Below are 25,705 nucleotides of genomic sequence, written 5' to 3'. Positions count from 1 at the left end.
GTCCAAATTGTGAGGCACACCAAAGCAGTGAATAGGAGAAGTCTAAGGAAGGAAGGATGAAGGTCTTCAGGTCCTTCTGATAGCCATTGTTTTCAGCATGAAATCTGAAACTTCCTGCAAGAGTGGGAAGTAGTCGAATAGAAAATCAGCCATCCAGGCAAGAAGATCAAAAAGAAGCTCAATTCCCTTTGTAGGCACCTTGATCAATAGGGTCTAAGGAAGAGCTGGGATAGCTGCATTCAACTGATGCTGAACATGAGGGACCTGCAGAGAGCTCTCTTAATGAGAGGCCAACAAATGAACCCTTGCTTCTTCCTTATGCATAGGAATTATACATGATCCTTGGACACAGAATCCAAGTCTCAGGTGGTCTTATAATGCCCTGCTTTTCATGTACCATGAAACTCCAATGGTGATGCGATTTCCAGTACACTAGCCTTGGAATTCTGGTGTATTTGCATCTTCTGCACAGCTTCATGGGAACCATCACTGATGATGTCCAGTCAGGATTCACTTGTTCCCAGATGGGAAGCCTGGAGTGCCAGGTGTCCATTCACAGTTCCACCTGTACTTCCTGCCTCTGTCCCTGGAAACACCAACTTTCAGCTGCTGTGGTCAACTTGGGTTGACAGCCCAAATCCTCAGTGAAGCCACATGGAGATTTTTTCTCTAAAATGCTCAGAATCATACAGAATTTTATGGATACTCAATTTCTCTATCTCAACAGAGAGGAAAATATGAAAGGAAATAAATTTCCACAATTTAAAACAAGAATAAATTTAATAACCTACATGTTTTTGTTCCTCTAATTTCTATGATATTACTATATCCCCATTTTTCTCTTCTATCCCCCTTCCTTTATGTAAAAAGGAAGGATAGAGAAGAGGAAAGGAAAGGTAGAAATCCCTGAGTCTAAGCTCTGTAATTTCCTTCCTGTCCAAAGCTACATTTGTGAATTATCCCTTAAAATGACAACATATATATAATTCATAAAATAGTAAGAACCATCCACCATAAACTAAGGGACTGGAGCAACAATATTATTTTGCTTGCTTTTAGCTGAATTGGGGAGAACAATTCCTTTCTGGGGGATCAAAGAGAAATAGGAGAATTGGTTTTGCCAAAGGAGGGCTCATTTTTCTTCCATTCTCTATGTGTTGAGAAAATTCATAGGTTAGCTGACATTCTGACTATAACATCTGAAAGCTGCTCTGGAAATGTCCTGGAAGCAAGTCTTTAGAGGAAACATCTTCAGTATAGTTGAGGTAGAATCAAGCAAGGAGCTGGAATGGAAAGTTCCAGAATCTCAGCATTTTAGAGTGTGAATATTTTCAGGCCTGTGTTCTCCTATTCAATTCTGCATTATATAAACCTTACAAGCAACGCATAGCTCTGTAAAGACATTCATATGGAATGTGTAGGGTGCACATATCAGTTAATGGAGATCAATAAAGAAAGCCAGCTGTCTTTCTTTAGAGGTTAGTTTGATCACATAATTAAACTAAAATATAAATTTCTATTCATGCCATCCTAAAGGATTGTATGTAATAAAAATTCATGAGAATTTTGTACCAAATAGTGGTTATTGTCTGTATATAGACATTTAAACTCAACTGTTTCTCTCTCTCTCTCTCTCTCTCTCTCTCTCTCATATATGTGTATATATATGTATATATATGTATATATATATATCACCACATATACATCACATATCTTGTTGATCTTGTTTATCTCTTTCTTCTTGTCTGTAGCAAAGGTCTATAGGAGGTCTTTTTTGTCATCAAGAATTTTTATCAATTTGGAAGAAACTCATAGCTTTTTATTTCCTTGTGGATATACAGGCATAACACCCCCTTGAGCACAACACATTTCCCATTTACAATCCTGATGTTACAACATCCTTAAAACAAACTGGCTGGTTTAGTTTAGCAGATTTTTCTACAATCCAATGTTTTTTTAGTAGCCATAGGTTTTCTTCACTAGCATTTAAAAATATAAGGTTAATAAAGCCCTATGTAATCTACCTCTGGGGATTTTTTGTTTTCCTCTTTTGTCTGTTAAGTATCTCCTTTAGAGTTCGATTAGAACTTTCTGCAATTTTTTGTCTTGTAGGATTATGTGAAATGACTGTAACATGTTTTCTCTAATAATTTGTTAAAAAACTCTCTAATCTTATTAGAGACATATCCATTTTAATTTATATGGGTATTCCCATAATGGTCGTAAATTCTAACAAATGTATGTGTCTATAGTATGATGCACATATTTCAGTTTCTCAAACTCTGTAAAATAGAACATATTCCTTTGCCAAATTTCATCTCTTTGGATACATTTAAGTTTACTCCCTGTAGGTAATAGAGTTTGGCTATATAATGAACGAGTAGGACATTGTGTCACTATTTCCTTGGAATGTTGCCAATTAATAGAGCATTCATTCTTTAGGCCTTTGCTGCTAACATGAAGTTTTTTTCTTGAACTCTGAAGCCTCTCATACACTTCCTATGAATAGGTGGTCAATTTCATTACTACCTTTTGCTATATGGCCTTGAAAAACTTTATGGGGTCTTCTGTATGTTATGTATACTGGATGACTCCTACTTCTGTTCATTTGTCAAAGTGGACTAAATAGTGAAATCAATTCAAAATCATCATGAATAAGTTCAGCCATCTCTTTGTGTAAAACAACCCTTTCTGCATATTGAGAGCAAGTTACTATACTAAGAGACTCTTACATCTTCTGATTTATATTTTGTCTTTTTTGATTTATTTGCATTAATGGAAAATATAGGGGGGGCAAGAAATTGGAATTCATTTGACTATATGAGGGAGAATCCAATTAGTTCTTTTTATGAACTGAAGTAAATTTTTAAAAAAAGTTTCTGTTGTTAATCACTCTAAAGAAATTACTTCACACTCAGCCAATATTCATCTTGTTCCCACAATGAGTCAATCTCTGTGTTAGTAAAAGGTACCACAGTTTCAGCTGAATCCATTCAGGATAATTTTTGAAGTCTCATTTTTTTCTTTTACTATCAATTTAGTGACCTTCTCTATATAGGTTTTTAATATCTTACACTGTTTATGTGCTAAAATATCTACTCTAAGTTCTAATATTCCTGATGTATGAGAATTCTTGTAGTGATTTAATAGAAGGTAAGATAACTAAAATATAGGCCATTTTTCAATTTATACAGTCTATATATGTATTCTATTATTTCCTTTCTAGCAGAACTAACTCCTTCTCAGCCTCAGCTGATAAGTTCCTATGGCTTTTTAAATCTTTATCACCATGTAATGTATTAAATAAATTGTTTAGCTCTTAAGTAGTCAATGCAATAACAGGCTGCACTCTGTAAATATATCACAGTAACTTCTGAAAAATCATTGAGGGTCCTTAGTTGGTTTTTATGATTTATGCCTTTTGTAGCCTAACCATTTTTAGACTTATTCTATATCCCAGATAATTAATAGAATTCCATTTTTGAATATTTTCAGGGTTGATTTATAATACCCCAGGGAGGCACATTTTTATTTTTTACTTCATCAAATTCTTTCCAGGTTATTTATATCTGAATCAGCAATAGGGTATCATCTGTAAAATGATAAATATTGGATTGGGGGAGTTGTCTGTGAGGTCCCAAGTCTGGAAAACTGAAAATCCCACTTATGTGTCTCATTCCCACCTATTGGTTGTGGGCATCTTTATCTACTAATTGGAATTAACTGGAGTCAGGTTACCTGAAACTATGTACTGACTTCAAAACTTAACATTAGAATACAAACATTAGGCTAACCTACTACAAATATGTGTCTATTTTCACTCTTCTACATGAAGAGATACAGTTTGAAGAGCACCATGTGTTGGAATTTCTTTTCTTTTTTCCAATGTGTGGTTTTGACTTCTTTGTCCAAAACCAAGTGTCCATAGGCCTGTGGGTCTCTTTCTGGATTTTTCAATTCTATTCTATTGATCAACCTATATGGTATTGGCATAAAAACAAACACATTTTTCAATGAATAATTGCTATAAGAGCCACATTACCAGGATAGGACTGGGAGAAGTTGAGGGAGGGGCTGCACTTTGAATATTAAAAAAACAAATAATGCATAAAAAAGGAAACTCCCTGGAGGTGCCAATACCATCTCTGGTGCTGTATTTCTCTTCTCGAATTAATCCAATGAGGGAATTCAGACATTAAACCGGTAGAATTTAGAAAATACAAAACCTCTTCACCCTCTCAAAATGTGGATGGAATCAGACCACTTATTGGTAATCCTAGCTTGAGCCGAAAGTATTAGTTATATTCTGGAGCTTCCAAGAAATCAGACTAGGTATCTTTTTAATATCGTGTGTGTTCTTCTCTGGCACCAATACATCAATTTCAGGTCCATCACTATCCTGCACCTCTTAGAGGCAGGAGAAATTGTGGATCAAGCAAAGTTCTTGTGGCTAAGTTGGTGTTCTAATCCCTCCATTTTAAGTCTTTTCTGGATGCTAGAAATCGCCATCATCTGTGGTTATTAGGGCAGTTGGAATATGTTAGGTCCAAAGTCATCAAATATACATTCTTCTAAACAAAACCTGGCCAGGCCTTTTGCATCAATACACTAGTTCCAACTTCTGTCCTAGTTAAGGTTTCCATTTTTGTTAACAGACACTGTGACTAAGGCAACTCTTATAATGGACATTTAATTTAGACTGGCTTACAGTTTCAGAGTCTTAGTCCACTGTCAGTATGGTGAGAAGCATGGCAGCAGGAACATGTGCTGCTGAAGGAGGAATTGAGAGTCCTACATCTTGATCTGATAACAGCCAGAAGACCATTTTCCTGGAAGCTAAACAGGCAGTATCAATATACACCTTTACAGTGACACTTCCTCCAATAATGCCACACCTTCTCCAACAAGGCCATAACTCCCAACACTGACACACCATGGGCCAAGCATATACACACCAACACGGTGATTGAAAGTTATATTGAGTGTAGTAGTCTGGCCTGGAACCTGTGATCTCTTAGACACTGCAGCACTTCTGTCTCTCAGTGTCTCCATTGATAAGTCATGTGTAGTTATAATAGTTCTGCCTTTATATGTTTACTATGTACTAGCTGTATCTTGGAGAGGGGGCCCTAAGGAAGGAGTGCTCAAGAGTGGAAAAGGAAATGACGCAAAGTCAATAATGGGTGCAAGCTGACAGCCTAGTCTTTTATCTGAGATGGCTGTTCAGATAGATATACAGACAGCTGAGCTCTTGCAGAACAAATCCTAGACTTTCATTTGCACACTGATTAAATCATCTACCCCAGGTTCCATTTTGATTCTACCATGAATCAGCAATTTATTAACTAAACAACCTTGATTTTCAGAATAGACAGCAAGTACATTTTTCTAATATAGCAATTGAACTCATAGATCCTCCTGCTTTTGTAAACACAAACATTATATTTAGCTGAGTGGGATATGGCCCTGAGATATGGCCCATGAAGCCTGGACCTAAATTTTCTCTGTCCTGGGCTGAACATAACTCAGAAATCTGCCTGACTTTGTATTTTTCTAACAAGCTGGCTCATTTTTTTTCTTTCTTTTTTTTGTTCCTATCTTTTTTTTTATTAACTTGAGTATTTCTTATATACATTTCAAGTGTTATTCCCTTTCCCGTTTCCGGACAAACATCCCCCTCCCCCCCTTCCTTATGGGTGTTCCCCTCCCAACCCTCCCCCCATTGCCGCCCTCCCCCCATAGTCTAGTTCACTGGGGGTTCAGTCTTAGCAGGACCCAGGGCTTCCCCTTCCACTGGTGCTCTTACTAGGATATTCATTGCTACCTATGGGGTCAGAGTCCAGGGTCAGTCCATGTATAGTCTTTAGGTAGTGGCTTAGTCCCTGGAAGCTCTGGTTGCTTGATATTGTTGTACTTTGGGGGTCTCGAGCACCTTCAAGGTCTTCCAGTTCTTTCTCTGATTCCTTCAACGGGGGACCTATTCTCAGTTCAGTGGTTTGCTGCTGGCATTCGCCTCTGTATTTGCTGTATTCTGGCTGTGTCTCTCAGGAGCGATCTACATCCGGTTCCTGTCGGTCTGCACTTCTTTGCTTCATCCATCTTGTCTAATTGGGTGGCTGTATATGTATGGGCCACATGTGGGGCAGGCTCTGAATGGGTGTTCCTTCAGTCTCTGTTTTAATCTTTGCCTCTCCCTTCCCTGCCAAGGGTATTCTTTTTCCTTATTTAAGGAAGGAGTGAAGCATTCACATTTTGATCATCCGTCTTGAGTTTCGTTTGTTCTAGGGATCTAGGGTAATTCAAGCATTTGGGCTAATAGCCACTTATCAATGAGTGCATACCATGTATGTCTTTCTGTGATTGGGTTAGCTCACTCAGGATGATATTTTCCAGTTCCAACCATTTGCCTACGAATTTCATAAAGTCGTTGTTTTTGATAGCTGAGTAATATTCCATTGCGTAGATGTACCACATTTTCTGTATCCATTCCTCTGTTGAAGGGGATCTGGGTTCTTTCCAGTTTCTGGCTATAATAAATAAGGCTGCGATGAACATAGTGGAGCACGTGTCTCTTTTATATGTTGAGGCATCTTTTGGGTATATGCCCAAGAGAGGTATAGCTGGATCCTCAGGCAGTTCAATGTCCAATTTTCTGAGGAACCTCCAGACTGATTTCCAGAATGGTTTTACCAGTCTGCAATCCCACCAACAATGGAGGAGTGTTCCTCTTTCTCCACATACTCGCCATCATCTGCTGTCACCTGAGTTTTTGATCTTAGCCATTCTCACTGGTGTGAGGTGAAATCTCAGGGTTGTTTTGATTTGCATTTCCCTTATGACTAAAGATGTTGAACATTTCTTTAGGTGTTTCTCAGCCATTCGGCATTCCTCAGCTGTGAATTCTTTGTTTAGCTCTGAACCCCATTTTTTAATAGGGTTATTTGTTTCCCTGTGGTCTAACTTCTTGAGTTCTTTGTATATTTTGGATATAAGGCCTCTATCTGTTGTAGGATTGGTAAAGATCTTTTCCCAATCTGTTGGTTGTCGTTTTGTCCTAACCACAGTGTCCTTTGCCTTACAGAAGCTTTGCAGTTTTATGAGATCCCATTTGTCGATTCTTGATCTTAGAGCATAAGACATTGGTGTTTTGTTCAGGAAATTCTTTCCAGTGCCCATGTGTTCCAGATGCTTCCCTAGTTTTTCTTCTATTAGTTTGAGTGTGTCTGGTTTGATGTGGAGGTCCTTGATCCACTTGGACTTAAGCTTTGTACAGGGTGATAAGGATGGATCAATCTGCATTCTTCTACATGTTGCCCTTCAGTTGAACCAGCACCATTTGCTGAAAATGCTATCTTTTTTCCATTGGATGGTTTTGGCTCCTTTGTCAAAAATCAAGTGACCATAGGTGTGTGGGTTCATTTCTGGGTCTTCAATTCTATTCCATTGGTCTATCTGTCTGTCTCTGTACCAATACCATGCAGTTTTTATCACTATTGCTCTGTAATACTGCTTGAGTTCAGGGATAGTGATTCCCCCTGAAGTCCTCTTATTGTTGAGGATAGCTTTAGCTATCCTGGGTTTTTTGTTATTCCAGATGAATTTGCAAATTGTTCTGTCTAACTCTTTGAAGAATTGGATTGGTATTTTGATGGGGATTGCATTGAATCTGTAGATTGCTTTTGGTAAAATGGCCATTTTTACTATATTAATCCTGCCAATCCATGAGCATGGGAGATCTTTCCATCTTCTGAGGTCTTCTTCAATTTCTTTCCTCAGTGTCTTGAAGTTCTTATTGTACAGATCTTTTACTTGCTTGGTTAAAGTCACACCGAGGTACTTTATATTATTTGGGTCTATTATGAAGGGTGTCGTTTCCCTAATTTCTTTCTCGGCTTGTTTCTCTTTTGTGTAGAGGAAGGCAACTGATTTATTTGAGTTAATTTTATACACAGCCACTTTGCTGAAGTTGTTTATCATCTTTAGTAGTTCTCCGGTGGAACTTTTGGGATCACTTAAATATACTATCATGTCGTGTGCAAATAGTGATATTTTGACCTCTTCTTTTCCGATCTGTATCCCCTTGATCTCCTTTTGTTGTCTGATTGCTCTGGCTAGAACTTCAAGAACTATATTGAATAAGTAGGGAGAGAGTGGGCAGCCTTGTCTAGTCCCTGATTTTAGTGGGATTGCTTCAAGTTTCTCTCTATTTAGTTTAATGTTAGCAACTGGTTTGCTGTATATGGCTTTTACTATGTTTAGGTATGGGGCTTGAATTCCTATTCTTTCCAGGACTTTTATCATGAAGGGGTGTTGAATTTTGTCAAATGCTTTCTCAGCATCTAATGAAATGATCATGTGGTTCTGTTCTTTCAGTTTTTTTATATGATGAATCACGTTGATGGTTTTCCGTATATTAAACCATCCCTGCATGCCTGGGATGAAGCCTACTTGATCATGGTGGATGATTGTTTTGATGTGCTCTTGGATTCGGTTTGCCAGGATTTTATTGAGTGTTTTTGCGTCGATATTCATAAGGGAAATTGGTCTGAAGTTCTCTTTCTTTGTTGTGTCTTTGTGTGGTTTAGGTATAAGAGTAATTGTGGCTTCATAGAAGGAATTCGGTAGGGCTCCATCTGTTTCAATTTTGTGGAATAGTTTGAATAATATTGGTATGAGGTCTTCTATGAAGGTTTGATAGAATTCTGCACTAAACCCGTCTGGACCTGGGCTCTTTTTGGTTGGGAGACCTTTAATGACTGCTTCTATTTCCTTAGGAGTTATGGGGTTGTTTAACTGGTTTATCTGTTCCTGATTTAACTTCGATACCTAGTATCTGTCTAGGAAATTGTCCATTTCCTGAAGATTTTCAAGTTTTGTTGAATATAGGTTTTTATAGTAAGATATGATGATTTTTTGAATTTCCTCTGAATCTGTAGTTATGTCTCCCTTTTCATTTCTGATTTTGTTAATTTGGACGCACTCTCTGTGTCCTCTCATTAGTCTGGCTAAGGGTTTATCTATCTTGTTGATTTTCTCAAAGAACCATCTTTTGGTTCTGTTGATTCTTTCTATGGTCCTTTTTGTTTCTACTTGATTGATTTCAGCTCTGAGTTTGATTATTTCCTGCCTTCTACTCCTCCTGGGTGTATTTGCTTCTTTTTGTTCTAGAGCTTTTAGGTGTGCTGTCAAGCTGCTGACATATGCTCTTTCCTGTTTCTTTCTGCAGGCACTCAGCGCTATGAGTTTTCCTCTTAGCACAGCTTTCATTGTGTCCCATAAGTTTGGGTATGTTGTATCTTCATTTTCATTAAATTCTAAAAAGTTTTTAATTTCTTTCTTTATTTCTTCCTTGACCAGGTTATCATTGAGTAGAGCATTGTTCAATTTCCACGTATATGTGGGCATTCTTCCCTTATTGTTATTGAAGACCAGTTTTAGGCCGTGGTGGTCCGATAGCATGCATGGGATTATCTCTATCTTTCTGTACCTGTTGAGGCCCGTTTTTTGACCAATTATATGGTCAATTTTGGAGAAAGTACCATGAGGAGCTGAGAAGAAGGTATATCCTTTTGCTTTAGGATAGAATGTTCTATAAATATCCGTTAAGTCCATTTGGCTCATGACTTCTCTTAGTCTGTCTACGTCTCTGTTTAATTTCTGTTTCCATGATCTGTCCATTGATGAGAGTGGGGTGTTGAAATCTCCCACTATTATTGTGTGAGGTGCAATGTGTGTTTTGAGCTTTAGTAAGGTTTCTTTTACGTATGTAGGTGCCCTTGTATTTGGGGCATAGATATTTAGGATTGAGAGTTCACCTTGGTGGATTTTTCCTTTGATGAATATGAAGTGTCCTTCCTTATCTTTTTTGATGACTTTTAGTTGAAAATTGATTTTATTTGATATTAGAATGGCTACTCCAGCTTGCTTCTTCTGACCATTTGCTTGGAAAGTTGTTTTCCAGCCTTTCACTCTGAGGTAGTGTCTGTCTTTGTCTCTGAGGTGTGTTTCCTGTAGGCGGCAGAATGCAGGGTCCTCGTTGCCTATCCAGTTTGTTAATCTATGTCTTTTTATTGGGGAGTTGAGGCCTTTGATATTGAGAGATATTAAGGAATAGTGATTATTGCTTCCGGTTATATTCATATTTGGAAGTGAGGTTATGTTTGTGTGCTTTCATTCTCTTTGTTTTGTTGCCAAGACGATTAGTTTCTTGCTTCTTCTAGGGTATAGCTTGCCTCCTTATGTTGGGCTTTACCATTTATTATCCTTTGTAGTGCTGGATTTGTAGAAAGATATTGTGTAAATTTGGTTTTGTCTTGGAATATCTTGGTTTCTCCATCAATGTTAATTGAGAGTTTTGCTGGATACAGTAACCTGGGCTGGCATTTGTGTTCTCTTAGGGTCTGTATGACATCAGTCCAGGATCTTCTGGCCTTCATAGTTTCTGGCGAGAAGTCTGGTGTGATTCTGATAGGTCTGCCTTTATATGTTACTTGACCTTTTTCCCTTACTGCTTTTAATATCCTTTCTTTATTTTGTGCGTTTGGTGTTTTGACAATTATGTGACGGGAGGTGTTTCTTTTCTGGTCCAATCTATTTGGAGTTCTGTAGGCTTCTTGTATGTCTATGGGTATCTCTTTTTTTAGGTTAGGGAAGTTTTCTTCTATGATTTTGTTGAAGATATTTACTGGTCCTTTGAGCTGGGAGTCTTCACTCTCTTCTATACCTATTATCCTTAGGTTTGATCTTCTCATTGAGTCCTGGATTTCCTGTATGTTTTGGACCAGTAGCTTTTTCCGCTTTACATTATCTTTGACAGTTGAGTCAATGATTTCTATGGAATCTTCTGCTCCTGAGATTCTCTCTTCCATCTCTTGTATTCTGTTGGTGAAGCTTGTATCTACAGCTCCTTGTCTCTTCTTTTGGTTTTCTATATCCAGGGTTGTTTCCATGTGTTCTTTCTTGATTGCTTCTATTTCCATTTTTAATTCCTTCAACTGTTTGATTTTGTTTTCCTGGAATTCTTTCAGGGATTTTTGTGTCTCCTCTCTATGGGCTTCTACTTGTTTATTTATGTTTTCCTGGAATTCTTTCAGGCATTTTTGCGATTCCACTCTGTAGGCTTCTACTTGTTCTCCAAGGGAGTTCTTCACGTCTTTCTTGAAGTCCTCCAGCATCATGATCAAAATGATTTTGAAACTAGATCTTGCTTTTCTGGTGTGTTTGGATATTCCATGTTTGTTTTGATGGGAGAATTGGGCTCCGATGGTGCCATGTAGTCTTGGTTTCTGTTGCTTGGGTTCCTGCGCTTGCCTCTCGCCATCAGATTATCTCTAGTGTTACTTTGTTCTGCTATTTCTGACAGTGGCTAGACTGTCCTATAAGCCTGTGTGTCAGGAGTGCTGTAGACCTGTTTTCCTCTCTTTCAGCCAGTTATGGGGACAGAGTGTTCTGCTTTCGGGCGTGTAGTTTTTCCTCTCTACAGGTCTTCAGCTGTTCCTGTGGGCCTGTGTCTTGAGTTCACCAGGCAGCTTTCTTGCAGCAAAAAATTTGGTCTTACCTGTGGTCCTGAGGATCAAGTTCCCTCGTGGGGTGCTGCCCACGGGTTCTCTGCAGCGGCAGCAACCAGGAAGACCTGTGCTGCCCCTTCCGGGAGCTTCAGTGCACCAGGGTTCCAGATGGTCTTTGGCTCTTTCCTCTGGCGTCCGAGATGTGTGTGCAGAGAGCAGTCTCTTCTGGTTTCCCAGGCTTGTCTGCCTCTCTGAAGGTTTAGCTCTCCCTCCCACGGGATTTGGGTGCAGAGAACTGTTTATCTGGTCTGTTTCCTTCAGGTTCCGGCGGTGTCTCAGGCAGGGGTCCTCCCGCTCCTGGGCCCTCCCCCACGGGAGCCCAGAGGCCTTATACAGTTTCCTCTTGGGCCAGGGATGTGGGCAGGGGTGAGCAGTGTTGGTGGTCTCTTCCGCTCTGCAGCCTTAGGAGTGCCCACCTGACCAGGCGGTTGGGTATTTCTCTCTCACGGGGTCTGGGAGCAGAGAGCTGCTGCGGGCCGGAATCCGCGGGTGTGGGACATCCGGTAAACACAGAACGTGCCCGGTCCTAGAGGATTTCTTCTTCCGTGTATCCCAAGCTCACCAGGCAGCTTTCTTGCAGCAGAAAAGTTGGTCTTACCTGTGGTCCCGAGGCTCAAGTTCGCTCGTGGGGTGCTGCCCACAGGCTCTCTGCAGCGGCAGCAACCAGGAAGATATGCGCCGCCCTTTCTGGGAGCTTCAGTGCACCAGGGTTCCAGATGGCATTTGGTGTTTTCCTCTGAGATGTGTATGCAGAGTGCAGTCTCTTCTGGTTTCCCAGGCTTGTCTGCCTCTCTGAAGGTTTAGCTCTCCCTCCCACGGGATTTGGGTGCAGAGATCTGTTTATCCGGTCCGTTTCCTTCAGGTTCCGGCGGTGTCTCAGGCAGGGGTCCTCCCGCTCCTGGGCCCTCCCCCACGGGAGCCCAGAGGCCTTATACAGTTTCCTCTTGGGCCAGGGATGTGGGCAGGGGTGAGCAGTGTTGGTGGTCTCTTCCGCTCTGCAGCCTTAGGAGTGCCCACCTGACCAGGCGGTTGGGTCTCTCTCTCTCACGGGGTCTGGGAGCAGAGACCTGCTGCGGGCCGGGAAGCTGGCTCATTATTACAGTTGTCTTTGACCTTTCAAGTCCATGAAGCCTCTCATAAAATTCATATTGCAACCTTATATCTCTATTGGTTCATTTCTGATACTATGATAAAACACTATGACTCTAAGTACACTAGATGAGAAAGTAGTTTATTGTAAGTTATACTTCAGAAAAGGATACAAACCGACATGAAGAGAAGGCATAGCATCAGGATGAGCATGATCCCAGTGTGAAAGTAAGAATGTACAGTGATCATCTTGCATCTATGCGTGGGAAGAAGAGACAAGGAATAGGAAGTGGAGTCATAATATAAAAACCACACATCCTGTTCCCAGTGATATGTTTTCTCCAGCAAGACTACTCTCTCTGAAGATTCCATAGTTTCCTCTTAAGGACCACCAAGTGGGGACCAAGTTTTCCAATATAAGTTTCTACAGGTGACATTTCTCGTTCACATCATATTCTGCAGCTAGCCAACATAGGCTCATTGCCTATCTTGTTCTATAACAGAAAAATACATTTAACCTAACTTCAAAGCAGCCCTGGTTCTTCATAGTCTTTGAAATGTTCAAATACATGTCTGAGATGATAGATTTGCCAATACAAAACCTGATAAATGCACCTTCTTAAGTATTGAAATGCCCCAAAACTTAAAAAGGGTGTAAAATTACTGCAGGTCAATCTACAACACTTATTTATTTTTTAAAAGTTAGATGTCTGAATTTGGTGCATACATCTATTGCCACTCTTGAGAGGTAGATTTAGGAGGACCCAGAATTCAGGGGTGTCCTCTGCTACTTGATGTGATAGCATGGCCTCCCTGAGACACAGTCTTAAAAAATAAATGAATATTAAGTCGTGGAATGATTTCTGCATGAAGAGATCTTTAAAGAATATAAAAAGTGTGCGCATTATGAGGTCATTAAAATTGATATTGTCCTCTGTTATCTTCTAAGAAAGAAAAAAATAAGATAGACAAAGGCTTTGTCCTTCACACACACACACACACACACACACACACACACACACACACACAAACTTTCTATTATTTTACTTTGGGTATTTCTCTGAAATCTCTTATACTCTCAAACACTCTCTTTCTTACATCCATGTCTTCCATGTGCGTGAGCAAAAAATACTCAAGGATGTCAAGAACATGATATTATTACAGTGTGTGACTAATAAACACAGATAGCAAATGTTCTCTGCCACAGATAGAGTTTTTAGAACAATCCCCACTAATTAAGACTTGGTAGTTCTGTGATTTTGACATTTCTCTGTATTCCAGTAATGTGAATATATTTTAAATAAATTATGGACCCATCATTTTAATAAAGAGTAAAATGCAAATGTATTGCTATATTTATTCATTTTTATGTGTTTTCCATATACTATTCAACCCTTTATATGGTCTATGTGTATTAGAATCACTGCTAATTGCCATCAACCTTGAAATGTGGTATTCATATAAAAACTTTGTGATTCAATTTCAGCTCTGCCATTTAGTTAGATTTTTGCCTTAGGTAAAAATTTTCTTTTAAGATTGATTTAATCTACCTAATACTATTGATTAAATATGAGTCCGGGTCCTGAGAAAATTAGAGAACATTATGTTTAGTACAAGCAACCAGAGCCTCAGGACATATTAACTCTCCAGTTGAACAAGGATGTAATAATGGGTTCCTCTGATATTTTTCACAGGTTTTACACAGGATGAGATATTCTGGCCTCACATCAAAATGTCCGTTAGCATGTAACACAAGGCGATCTTTGGAGCATGCCTCACTCATTATGTACATGTTTAACATAATTTACATAGATTCATGAATATTCAGGAACATATTTGCATGGTTTTTGGGTAAAGTTATGGCCACAGTAATGAAGGCTAAAAGAATATTTGTCAACAAAGCAGGAAATAGATAAATAATTCAAGGTTGTGCTAACTTCCAGCCACAAATATCTTTTTATAAATAAGAGGTATAAAGAGGCCCTTTTATTCCCAGAAACGTATGTTTATTATATTGCGATAGTTCTGATTTGCGATTGTGCTATGATGGAAAAATCATAATAAAAAAATCACCCATTTCTCTCCCAAATTAGATTCCAAATGTAAAATCAACTCTCTAGTGTTATGGTTGGGTGGCAAAGTTTAAAAAGAAACTAAATTTTTTCTTCTGAGATGCTATTTTCTGGTTTTCTATACATATGGAATGAGTACTGTATCTGGACAAAGTCAGTGATTTCAAAAGAATAGATAGGCATCACTTTACTATTTTATGTCACAAAGAGAAAAAGACAGAGATCAAACATAAAATAATAAGGTTGAAATGTTTTCAGATTGGCTGTCATTTTAGCGAAACCAAAAGCTCCCTAAAACATAACACGGTGAGATTGACACCATAGAACATTCTAAGGTAGATGTTTGTAATGTGTTGAATCACTCCATGAAATTTAGGACAAGGAGAATTCACTGTTGAGAATGGGTGTGTTAGCAGACCGAGTAGGAGGAACAGAAACAGAAAGTACAAAGGCAGAGGCAAGGTTTGCTTCTGTGTGTGCCATCTACATGCAACTGGAAGTGATGAGCCACCTTCTGGGCTGGGTGTTGCTAGCTGTCTACATCTGTGGATTGAATTCAGGTGAGGTGAAAGAGGAGATGAGGATTATAGTAGGAGAGTCCAGAGCAAGTGAGGATTGTGTACAGCTGGAGATCAACTCTCTCTGCTAGCTTTTCATTCAAGCAAATCAAGAGCAGGTAGCCTTGGTTCTACTGGTGTTCAATACCTCCTTTGTTGAGTGAACACTGATCAGGTGACTTTACCTATGAAGGAGCCTTGGTCTCAGTATTCAGGCTGTGTTAATACATAGAGAAGCAGCTCCCAGGCAGGGTCAAGTAATAACTGGTGACAGGTACAAGTAAGGGCTGGAATGCCATCCTTGAGAAGAAAATGTTTTTTTCACTTGGCATTAAACTATGTTCTGCTCTGTTCTGTTACTGTGGAAGCAGTTCTCACACTCTCTTGGTAATGGTGAGTATACTTTGACAATAAGAAGAGGTGTGATTTGTTACGTGAATATTTTGAGAAGAAACCTTTGTTAAGTTGTATTTCTTTGTTTAGTCTTTCTTCAGTTGTTCCTGGTATTGTGGGAATAATGATCTTATGGTATCTTACCAAAATGGAAATTGAAGTAATGCATATTCATATCTATATAAGGATTAATGAAGCTTGCAACTGTGTGCAGTTGCTTTGCACCCTCTGTGTCCTGGTTGTGTGAGACCATAACCAGGGCCCCCTACGCACTAGATGTTGACAAATGGCACCTGAACAGCGACCCTCAAGGTAAGTCAGGATGGTCGGGTAAGGTAAGTATATTTTATTACAGGAAATGGGACAAGATGAATCTTTTTTTTCATTTTTTCGGAGCTGGGGACCGAACCCAGGGCCTTGCGCTTGCTAGGCAAGCGCTCTACCACTGAGCTAAATCCCCAACCCAAGATAAATCTTTTATTCATCTTTCTAAGCTTAAACATCTTATAAAAGTGCAAGCAATTCATATATCTCAGTCTGATTTAGAAATGTGTTTAGAGACAGTAAGAGAATATAATCCTTGGTTCCTTGATGAGGGTTCCAGAGATTCTGATATCTGAGTCAAAGTTAAAGGTAATGTGGAAAAGGCTGTCAGGCAGGGCAAAAAGGTTCCAATTAGTTTCTGGTATATTTGGGCTGCTATTTTTACTGTTTTCAAGGCCATGAATGAAGAAAGGGTGATAATGAATATAGAATAGGAAGCTATGCCTTCAATAAAGGATTTAAATTTAGATGAGGAAGTCAAGGAACAGATAAATATGAATAAACAAGAATTATTAACCCAGAAAGTCTGACACTACGTTTGTATGATGCTTCTGAGTCTTTTAAACAATTGTCAGGGAAGATTGATCAGTTGCAGAAAGATTTTAATTCTTTAAAACTAACTGTGCCACGAACGACACAAGCAAAAGTAAAAGTTTCATCATCTGCACTACTGCCTGAAACAGTTTTTTTCTACATTATTTCCCGAGGTGGCATGTTTGCCCGGGGGGCCATTGTCCTCTTGGGATGTGGAGTATGTCTATGGCTTTTTTGCCGTTTACAACGAGAGCATGCCAGACACAAAGCGATTATTTACAAGGCTATGGTTGCCATTGAAAGTGGTGCTTCTCCCAACATATGGCTGGCCTCTTTGAAAAATTAAGAGTTCGCCCTAGATCGTATTTTGTCACTGTCATGTGAAGCCATTGTATCCAGAGATGGGCAACTTTCCTCGGGCTCGGACCAACCTAAGGCAGGAACCCGGTGGCGATAGGGTTTTTCCGACGACGGGTAAGGCCGAGTTTTGGAGAGGAACGACCTAAGACAGGAGCAATGACATGTATTGACGTGACACCCTGATCTAGACCAGTCATAGACAGAGGTGGCTACGCCCCGTTTGAACATTCGGGCTGGTCAAATGCGCCTCTGCCCAGTTTCTCCCCCAAATTAAACACACACGTATAGCCCAGAACGGTGTGTTACAACATAAGTCATCTCTAGCCATTGGGGTGCAGTCCTAACTGCAAGAGTGGCTCGCCATGGCCGAGCTAGGCACTCTGTGAGGCATGTCTGATCTCTCTCAGAACGCTACCTTCATCTAATGGTTTCATTTTTTTAATAATACAACAAAGGGGGAGTTGTTGGGAGCGGCTAAAGATGGCTCTGACATCTAGTGGTCGTTTGTGGTATGCAACAATTAAGCCATGTCTTCAGCTTCCTTCTGGCATTTTACAAGGCCAAAGATGATAAGCATGTTAATAAGATATCTCTCACTCCACCAATCCCCAGAGGACAAGTTTACAGCCACTGTCTGTTTTGTACTTAAGGCGAGTGCCTTTGTTCCCCGGGGTCCCCGGAATCAACAATGAGGTGTTCCTGCAATAAAGGCTGTTAAAGAAGAATCCAACTGGGTCGTGTCTTCCTTGCTGGTTGAGGTGGGTGCTTCATTATAGCCCTGGTCAAAGTGTAAGTCCAAGTGGAACAGGACGTCCACATCAAAACCATATACATTCCCACTAATTGAAAAAAAAGTGGGGAAGAGACTCAAACACCTGTACACTGGGGAAAATTTCTTGAACAAAATGCCAATGGCTTATGCTCTAAGATCAAGATTCGGCAAAAGGGACCTCATAAAATTGCAAAACTTGTGTAATGGAAAAGGCACTCTCATTTGGATAAAACATCAACCAACAGATTGGGGAAAGATTTTTACCAATCATACATCCAACAGATACATTATATCTAATATATAAAAAGAAGTCCAGAAGATACATGTCAGAGAACCTAATAACCCTATTATAAATCATATACACAGATAAACAAAGAATTCTCAGCTAAGAAATATCTATTAGGTGAGAAGTACCTAAAGAAATGTTCAACATCCTTATCAAGGAAATGCAAATCAAAACAACCCTGAGATTTCACCTCACACCAGTGAGAATGGCTAAGATCAAAAACTCAGGTGATAGCAAATGCTGGCGAGGATGTGGAGAAAGAGGAACACTCCTCCATTGTTGGTGGGATTGCAGACTGGTACAACCATTCTGGAAATCAGTCTGGAGGTTCCTCCAAAAATTGGACATTGAACTGCCTGAGGGTCCAGCTATACCTCTCTTGGGCATATACCCAAAAGATGCCACAACATATAAAAATGACACATGCTCCATTATGTTCAGAGCAGCCTTATTTATAATAGCCAGAAGCTGGAAAGAACCCAGATGTCCTTCAACAGAGGAATGGATACTGAAAGTGTGGTACATCTACACAATGGAATATTACTCAGCTATCAAAAACAATGACTTTATGAAATTCGTAGGCAAATGGTCAGAAATTGAAAATATCATCCTGAGTGAGCTAACCCAATCACAGAAAACCACACATGGTATGCACTCATTGATAAGTGGCTATTAGCCCAAATGCTTGAATTACCCTAGATGCCTAGAACAAATGAAACTCATGATGGATGATCAAAATGTGAATGCTTCACTCCTTCTTTAAAAGGGGAACAAGAATACCCTTGGCAGGGAATAGAGAGGCAAAGATTAAAACAGACACAGAAGGAACACCCATTCAGAGCCTGCCCCACATGTGGCCCATACATATACAGCCATCCAATTAGACAAGATGGATGAAGCAAAGAAGTGCAGGCCGACAGGAGCCGGATGTAGATCTCTCCTGAGAGACACAGCCAGAATACAGCAAATACAGAGGTGAATGCCAGCAGCAAACCACTGAACTGAGAATGGGACCCCCGTTGAAGGAATCAGAGAAAGAACTGGAAGAGCTTGAAGGAGCTTGAGACCCCTTATGAACAACAATGCCAAGTAACCAGTGCTTCCAGGGACTAAGCCACTACCCAAAGACTATACGTGGACTGACCCTGGACTCTGACCTCCTAGGTAGCAATGAATATTCTAGTAAGATCACCAGTGGAAGGGGAAGCCCTTGGTCCTGCTAAGACTGAACCCCCAGTGAACGTGATTGTTGGTGGGAGGGCGGTAATGGGGGGAGGATGGGGAGGGGAACACCCAGAGAGAAGGGGAGGGGGAGGGATTAGGGGATGTTTGCCCGGAAACCAGGAAAGGGAATAACACTCGAAATGTAAATAAGAAATACTCAAGTTAATAAAAAAAAAAACTCAGGTGACAATAGATGATGACCAGGATGTGTAGAAAGAGGATCACTCCTCCATTGTTGGTGGAATTGCAAGCTGGTACAACCACCACTCTGGAAATCTGTTTGAAAGGTCCTCAGAAAACTGAACATCATAGTACCTGAGGACCCAGATGTACCACACCTGGCTTTATACCCAAAAGATGCTCCAACATATAAGAAGACACATAGTTCACTATGCTTATAGCAGCCTTATTTATAATAGGCAGAAGCTAGAAAAGAACCGAGATGCCCTTCAACAGTGTAATTCGTACAGAAAATGTGTACATCTACACAATAGAGTACTACTCACCTATCAAAAACAATGACTTCATGAAATTCATAGGCAAGTGGATGGAACCAGAAAATATCATCCCGAGTGTGGTAACCCAATCACAAAAAATCACACATGGTATATGTATGCTGATAAGTGGATATTACCTCCAAAACTCGAATTATCCCAGATACAATCCATAGTTCACATGAAGCTCAAGAAGAAGGTTGACCAAAGTGCAGGTACTGCAGTCCTTCTTAAAAGGGGGAAGAGAAATATTCATAGGAGGACATGTGGAGACAAAGGTTGGGGCAGAAACTGAAGGAGTGTCCCTCCCTTCAGAGTCTGCCTCACCTTTGGATCTAACCCTTATATATACAGCCTCCAAAACTAGACAATATGGATGAGTCCAAAAAGTACATGCTGACAGCAGCCTGATATAGCTGTCTCCTGATATACTCTGGCTGTTAGCCAGAGTATGCCATAAACAGAGACTAATGCAAGAACAAAACACTGAATTGAGAACAGGGTACCCATTGGAGGAGTTATAGAAAGGATTTAAGAAAATGAAGGGGCTTGAAATCCCATAAGAACAACAATACCAACCAATCAAATCTCCCAGGGACAATAACACTATCCAAAGAGCACACATGGACTGACCCATTGCTCCAGCTGCATATATACCAGAGGATGGCCTTTTTGGACACGGATGGGAAGAGAAGCCCTTGGTCCTGCCAGGGCTGGACATCCAAACATAGGAGAAAATCATGGCAGAAAGATTGGGAGGGAGGTTGGTTGAGGAGTGGGAACACCTTCATATAAGAAGTGTGGCAGGATGGGATTGTGGCTTATGGAAGGGAACCTGGGAAAGGAATAACATTTGAAATGTAAATAATAAATATTAAATTAAAATACAATAAAATATTTGTAAAGAAGGGGGAAGTTATGTCTTATCTTATAAATGTAGGCAACCACCTGGTGCGTGAAGGGCAAATAACAAAGAAGCTTACTGCTATCAGATCCCTAAACCAGTATAATTTCCAGTTCTTTTCTAAATATGTGTTCTTATATGCACAGGTAAATTTGTTTCTCATCCCTTGTTAAAGATTCTTCTTTTAACAGCATATGGGGACTCTTCCATAGATTCACAGTGGGCTAAAATGTAGGTAATAATTGACAGTAAGGTGCCCAACCCTAAGTTGTATGTCTTCAACATGTCATTTAAACCTAGGACTCATGGAAAACATCACAGAAGAGTGTATAGAAATCCTCCAGTGTCCCAAGATTTCTGTTGGTAGAATGTGTCTCTCTTAGATGAGACAGAGAAAATAGACACAGGAACTCTTAACAGTATAGTTATTCAAACAAACCAGCAAAATAGCACTATTAGGAATAACAAGGAGGCCAGGGAAAATTCTATAAGTTTATACTTTAGAAGAAGAAATACATCATATCAATGGCTGCTAAGAGATGGAGAATAATCTGTGCCTGAAGTTGAAATCCCACATTAATTTTCCAATTTCAGCCACACTCTTCAACATATAAGAGCAACTGAATGGACTCAGTAGGTTGACTACATATGTGTATATATGTAAAGAGCAAAAATATTGAAGAAGAGATCATAGTGTAAGTAATGAAGGGAGGGCTTTGAGGGAAAGAAGAAAGGCTGCTGATGTACCACGAGTTTCTCAAAAGTAACTACAATTTAAAAAATTGTCACGGAAAGTTTCTGTATGATCTCTGTAACTTTTCTGCACATTTAAAATCATTCTGAAAGCTAAATTGTATTAGAAGACATTTTAAATTATCCTGCAGTTTTATGTTCTATTACTTCTTACTGAGTTTCTGTTTGGGGGTCATGAACTTGGGCTCACAAATGCTGCAGAATGTTCTTTGTGTGAGTTGAAATTGCTCAATACAATAACCTTTGACTGTGTGTTACAATATTTATTTATTCCTATCAGTAGTTAGTTTCACAACAGACTAGAGAATGCTAATGATTTTTTTAACTCCAATATAAATCTTACCTCTCAGCATTTGCTATAAGTTGAACAGTGGGCAAGGGCTGGAATCCTAACAGCACCTACACAAAGCTATTTATAATGCCAGACTATACTTGGTTTGAAGGAATACCTTTTCATGCCTTTGGGATTTCAAAAGAAACTTTGCAAAATGTTTGTAATAAGTTTGTGGTGAAAGACGAAGATTTGATTTTATTGGCTTATCCCAAGTCAGGTAAGGACTGTCAGTAAGACTGATTCTGAATTGTATAAGGGAGGTTAGGGCATTGGACCTCATTTATTTTGGGTGAGGAGTGGAGTGCTCTAAATATCCAATGTTTAATAAAGTTTGTGGGAAGGAGATTTGTGCATGTTCCACACAGAGAAAGACTTTACATATGACCTATGTGAGGAAAGGTGATCAGCTATGGCACTAGAACAATGAGAGTATACACTGAGTCAGAATCTCAAATTTGTCTTTATTTGTGGTGAAGAGATAGAAGAAGAGGGAGAGTGATGAGAATAAAGAGAAGAAAGAGCATCAAGAGATAAAGGGCTGTATATGAGGATATGTGGAGGAGAGGAAAGTGCCATGTAGAATTAACATGGACCTTGTCCAGGAACTGGAGTCTAAAAAACTCAAGCAATCAAAAAGTGGCATTATGATGATTTGGGTAGCAGATGTTTGCACTGTGGAAGAAGCACAGAACTTGGGTAAGTATTAGACTGCTGACATTGAAATCACAATGACACAGAAAATCTAAAAACAGTGGGAATCCAGGAAAAGACAACCAGACAATAACAAATGAACACATAAACCCAAATGTAACTGTGTGGTAAATATACATGAGGGAATTAATTCACCTAAAAAGAAGTACTGAGTCATACACTGGAGCATTGTTGCATTTCAATGGCAATGAATTAAATCAGAAAAGTAGTCTTAGAGGACAGATGCTATGACTTCATCACTGTGAAATATCTGGAAAAGTCAAATTCACTCCACAAGAATATAGAATGATGGTAGCCCAGAGCTGGAGGAGATAGTCCATTGCCAGTTTGGTGTTTAGTGTGTATAGGGTCTCAGTTTTGTAAAATGAAGTCTTGAAATTAATGTTGAGTGAATATACTTTGTACTTACACAATGTGAACATTGTGAACACTAGTCTATGTGCTTGAAAGTGGGCAACACTTTAAATTTTATGGGTATATATTCTACTTGAGGCTTTTTTGCAAGTACTGTTGAAATGAGTGACTCTTTCTTTTTATTCAGGAACGAACTGGCTGATTGAAATTGTCTGCTTGATTCAGACCAAGGGAGATCCCAAGTGGATCCAATCTGTGACCATCTGGGATCGCTCACCCTGGATAGAGACTGATGTAGGATATGATATATTAATCAAAAAGAAAGGACCACGACTCATGACCTCCCATCTTCCCATGCATCTTTTCTCCAAGTCTCTCTTCAGTTCCAAGGCCAAGGTCAGTGTCCAATGGTTGAGATTTTCTTTCACTCACATTCTTTGAACTTATTTTATCCTGACAGAATTTGAAGCTCTTACAGAAGTATGAAGGTGGGATTCTCATGCACTAGGTGATGCTGATGTTTCTCCACATCAGACTACATTAGAGTATCAAGATGTGGACCACTACATGTGATCTTGGGTAGTTTTAAGAAAGAAAGTGAAATATCACACTAGAAGATTCAGAAAATACATATATAAGACAAGTAGTGTTCAAACTTTAGTGTACAGTGCAATATTACTGTATTGTCATCAAAGTCAATGAACCAGTTATACCATATACCCCAAGTTCTGTGTCGGTAAATCACTGTAGACACAGTTGTTCATAGGGGAAGCAGCCTGACAAAGCATCAATTTTCAAAGATCAGTTGTACACAGAGTGTCATGCTATGTCTATCTGCCTACTGAGATTAGTAGCCACAGGAATCTCCCATGAAACTGAATGAGAATAACTACAAGGAATCACACATATCCACATTCTAATCTATCATAGCTCCTAGTTAGTAAGAAAGATTTTTCTGTAAGTCCCTCTGCCATAGAATCTATAAATAGTTTTGCTGAAACTACATAGACAAACTTAGAATTATCTCTCATGAAAATATGATAATGGATTTGTGACCATTCAAATATATGCATTTATCTTATCTGGATTTGGTAAAATTTTTGGCTAGGGAATTGAGCTTAAATTATGAAGAATAATTATTTTAATTTATTTCTTTTATGTTTAAAATATAATAATGAAATATAGTTATATACATCATTTCCCATTTCCCCCTTCTTCTCCCAAAAACACTGACATATTCCCTCCTTTCTATCTTTCTAATATTTGTTTTTTAATTAATTCAGGTTGCATATGCACACACACACACACACACATTCACATACACACCACACACACACATATGTATAAATGGATATAGATAAATACACACACACATATATGGATAGAGATAGATACACACACATATATATGGATAGAGATAGATACACACACACACACACACACACACACACACACATATATATATATATGGATATAGATAGATTCACACACGTACATAAACATATACATATGCATATATATTCCTAAATATATTCCTTTATTTATATATTCCTACATTGATATATATCTTCATTTCTTTTTTCCCTTTTCTTTTATTGGATATCTTCTTCATTTACATCTCAAATGTTATCCCTTTTGCTGATTTCTACTCTGGAAAACCCACTCCCATCACCCCTCCCTCTGCCTCTATGATAGTGCTCTTCCACCCACCCATAAGGTCCCTCCCTCCCTGTCCTAATATTCCACTATACTGGAGCATTGAGCATTCAACAAACCAAGGGCCTCTTCTTCCACTTATGCCCTCCCTACAATGACATCCTCTGCTACATATGTGGCTGGAATCATGGGTAGCTCCACATGTACTCTCTGGTGGTTTAGTCCGTGGGATCTCTGACCTGTCTGGATGACTGATATTGTTGTTCTTCCTATATGATTGTCAATCCTTTCAGCTCCTTCAGTCCTTTCTCTAACTTCTCTACTGGGGACTGTATTCTCATTCCAAAGGTTTGTTTTAAGCATCTGCTTCTTTATTTGTCAGGCTCTGGCAGAGCCTCTGAGGAGACAGCTATATCAGGCTCCTGTCAGCATGCACTTCTTGGCATCCACAATACTGTCTGGGTTTCGTGACTGTATAGGGGATGGATCCCAATGTGGGTAGTCTCTGGATAAACTTTCTTTCAGTCTATGTTCCACATGTCCTCCAGTGAGTATTTTGTTCCCACTTTGAAGAAGGACTGAAGCATCCAGATTTTGGTCTTCCTTCTTCTTGAGCTTCATGTGGTCGTGGTGAATTGTATCTTGGGTATTCTGAACTTTGGGGCTAATATCCACTTATCAGTGAGTTCATATCATGTGCAGATGTGCGTGTTTTTTTTTTTTGTGATTGAGTTATCTCACTCAGGATGATATTTTCTAGTTCAAACCATTAGCTTGTGAATTTCACTGTATTTAATAGCTGAGTAGTACACCATAGTTTCAATGTACCACATTTTCTGTATCCATTCCTCTGTCGTAGAGCATCTGAGTTGTTTCCAGAAGACTGGGTCAATTTGGTTTCTTTTATATGCTGACCTCCTCCAGTTGAAGCAGCACCACCCTCTGGTGGAAATGTTTTCTTTTCCCTACTGGATGTTTCTAACTCCTTGTGAAGTATCAGGTGGCTGTAGGTGTGTGGGTTCATTTCCGCCTCTTCAATTCTATTACATTTATCTACCTGACTGTCTCTGTACCCATACCATGCAGGTTTTATCACTATTTCTCTCTAATACAACTTGAAGTTAGGGATTGTGATTCCTGAAGAAGGTATTTTATTGTTCAGAATAGTTTCTGTTGTCCTTTTTGTTTGTTTGTTTGTTTGTTTGTTTTGTTTTGTTTTGTTTTTTTGTTTTTTGTTATTCCAAATGAATGGGCAAATTGCTCTTTCTAACTTTGTGAAGAATTGAGTTGGGATTTTGGTGGAGATTTCACTGAATCTGTA

The 25,705-nt window shown here is 39.3% G+C and overlaps 1 protein-coding gene across 3 annotated transcripts in view; it reads left to right on the top strand.

Moving 5' to 3' along the window:
- The first annotated feature begins 21,678 nt into the window (after positions 1-21,678).
- LOC120099768 (sulfotransferase 2A1-like) overlaps positions 21,679-25,705 on the top strand; it is a 56,891-nt gene continuing 52,864 nt past the window's right edge. For all 3 annotated transcript variants that reach the window (XM_063280915.1, XM_039100815.2, XM_063280914.1), the window contains exons 1-2: positions 21,679-21,880; positions 22,916-23,124. In XM_063280915.1, the coding sequence (XP_063136985.1) occupies positions 21,748-21,880; positions 22,916-23,124 (342 nt within the window). In that variant the 5' untranslated portion in view covers positions 21,679-21,747. The remainder of the gene's footprint in view (positions 21,881-22,915; positions 23,125-25,705) is intronic.

The sequence above is a fragment of the Rattus norvegicus genome, chromosome 1, assembly GCF_036323735.1.
Source record: "Rattus norvegicus strain BN/NHsdMcwi chromosome 1, GRCr8, whole genome shotgun sequence".
Taxonomy (NCBI): domain Eukaryota; kingdom Metazoa; phylum Chordata; class Mammalia; order Rodentia; family Muridae; genus Rattus; species Rattus norvegicus.
This window is presented reverse-complemented; position numbering and strand designations above follow the sequence as displayed.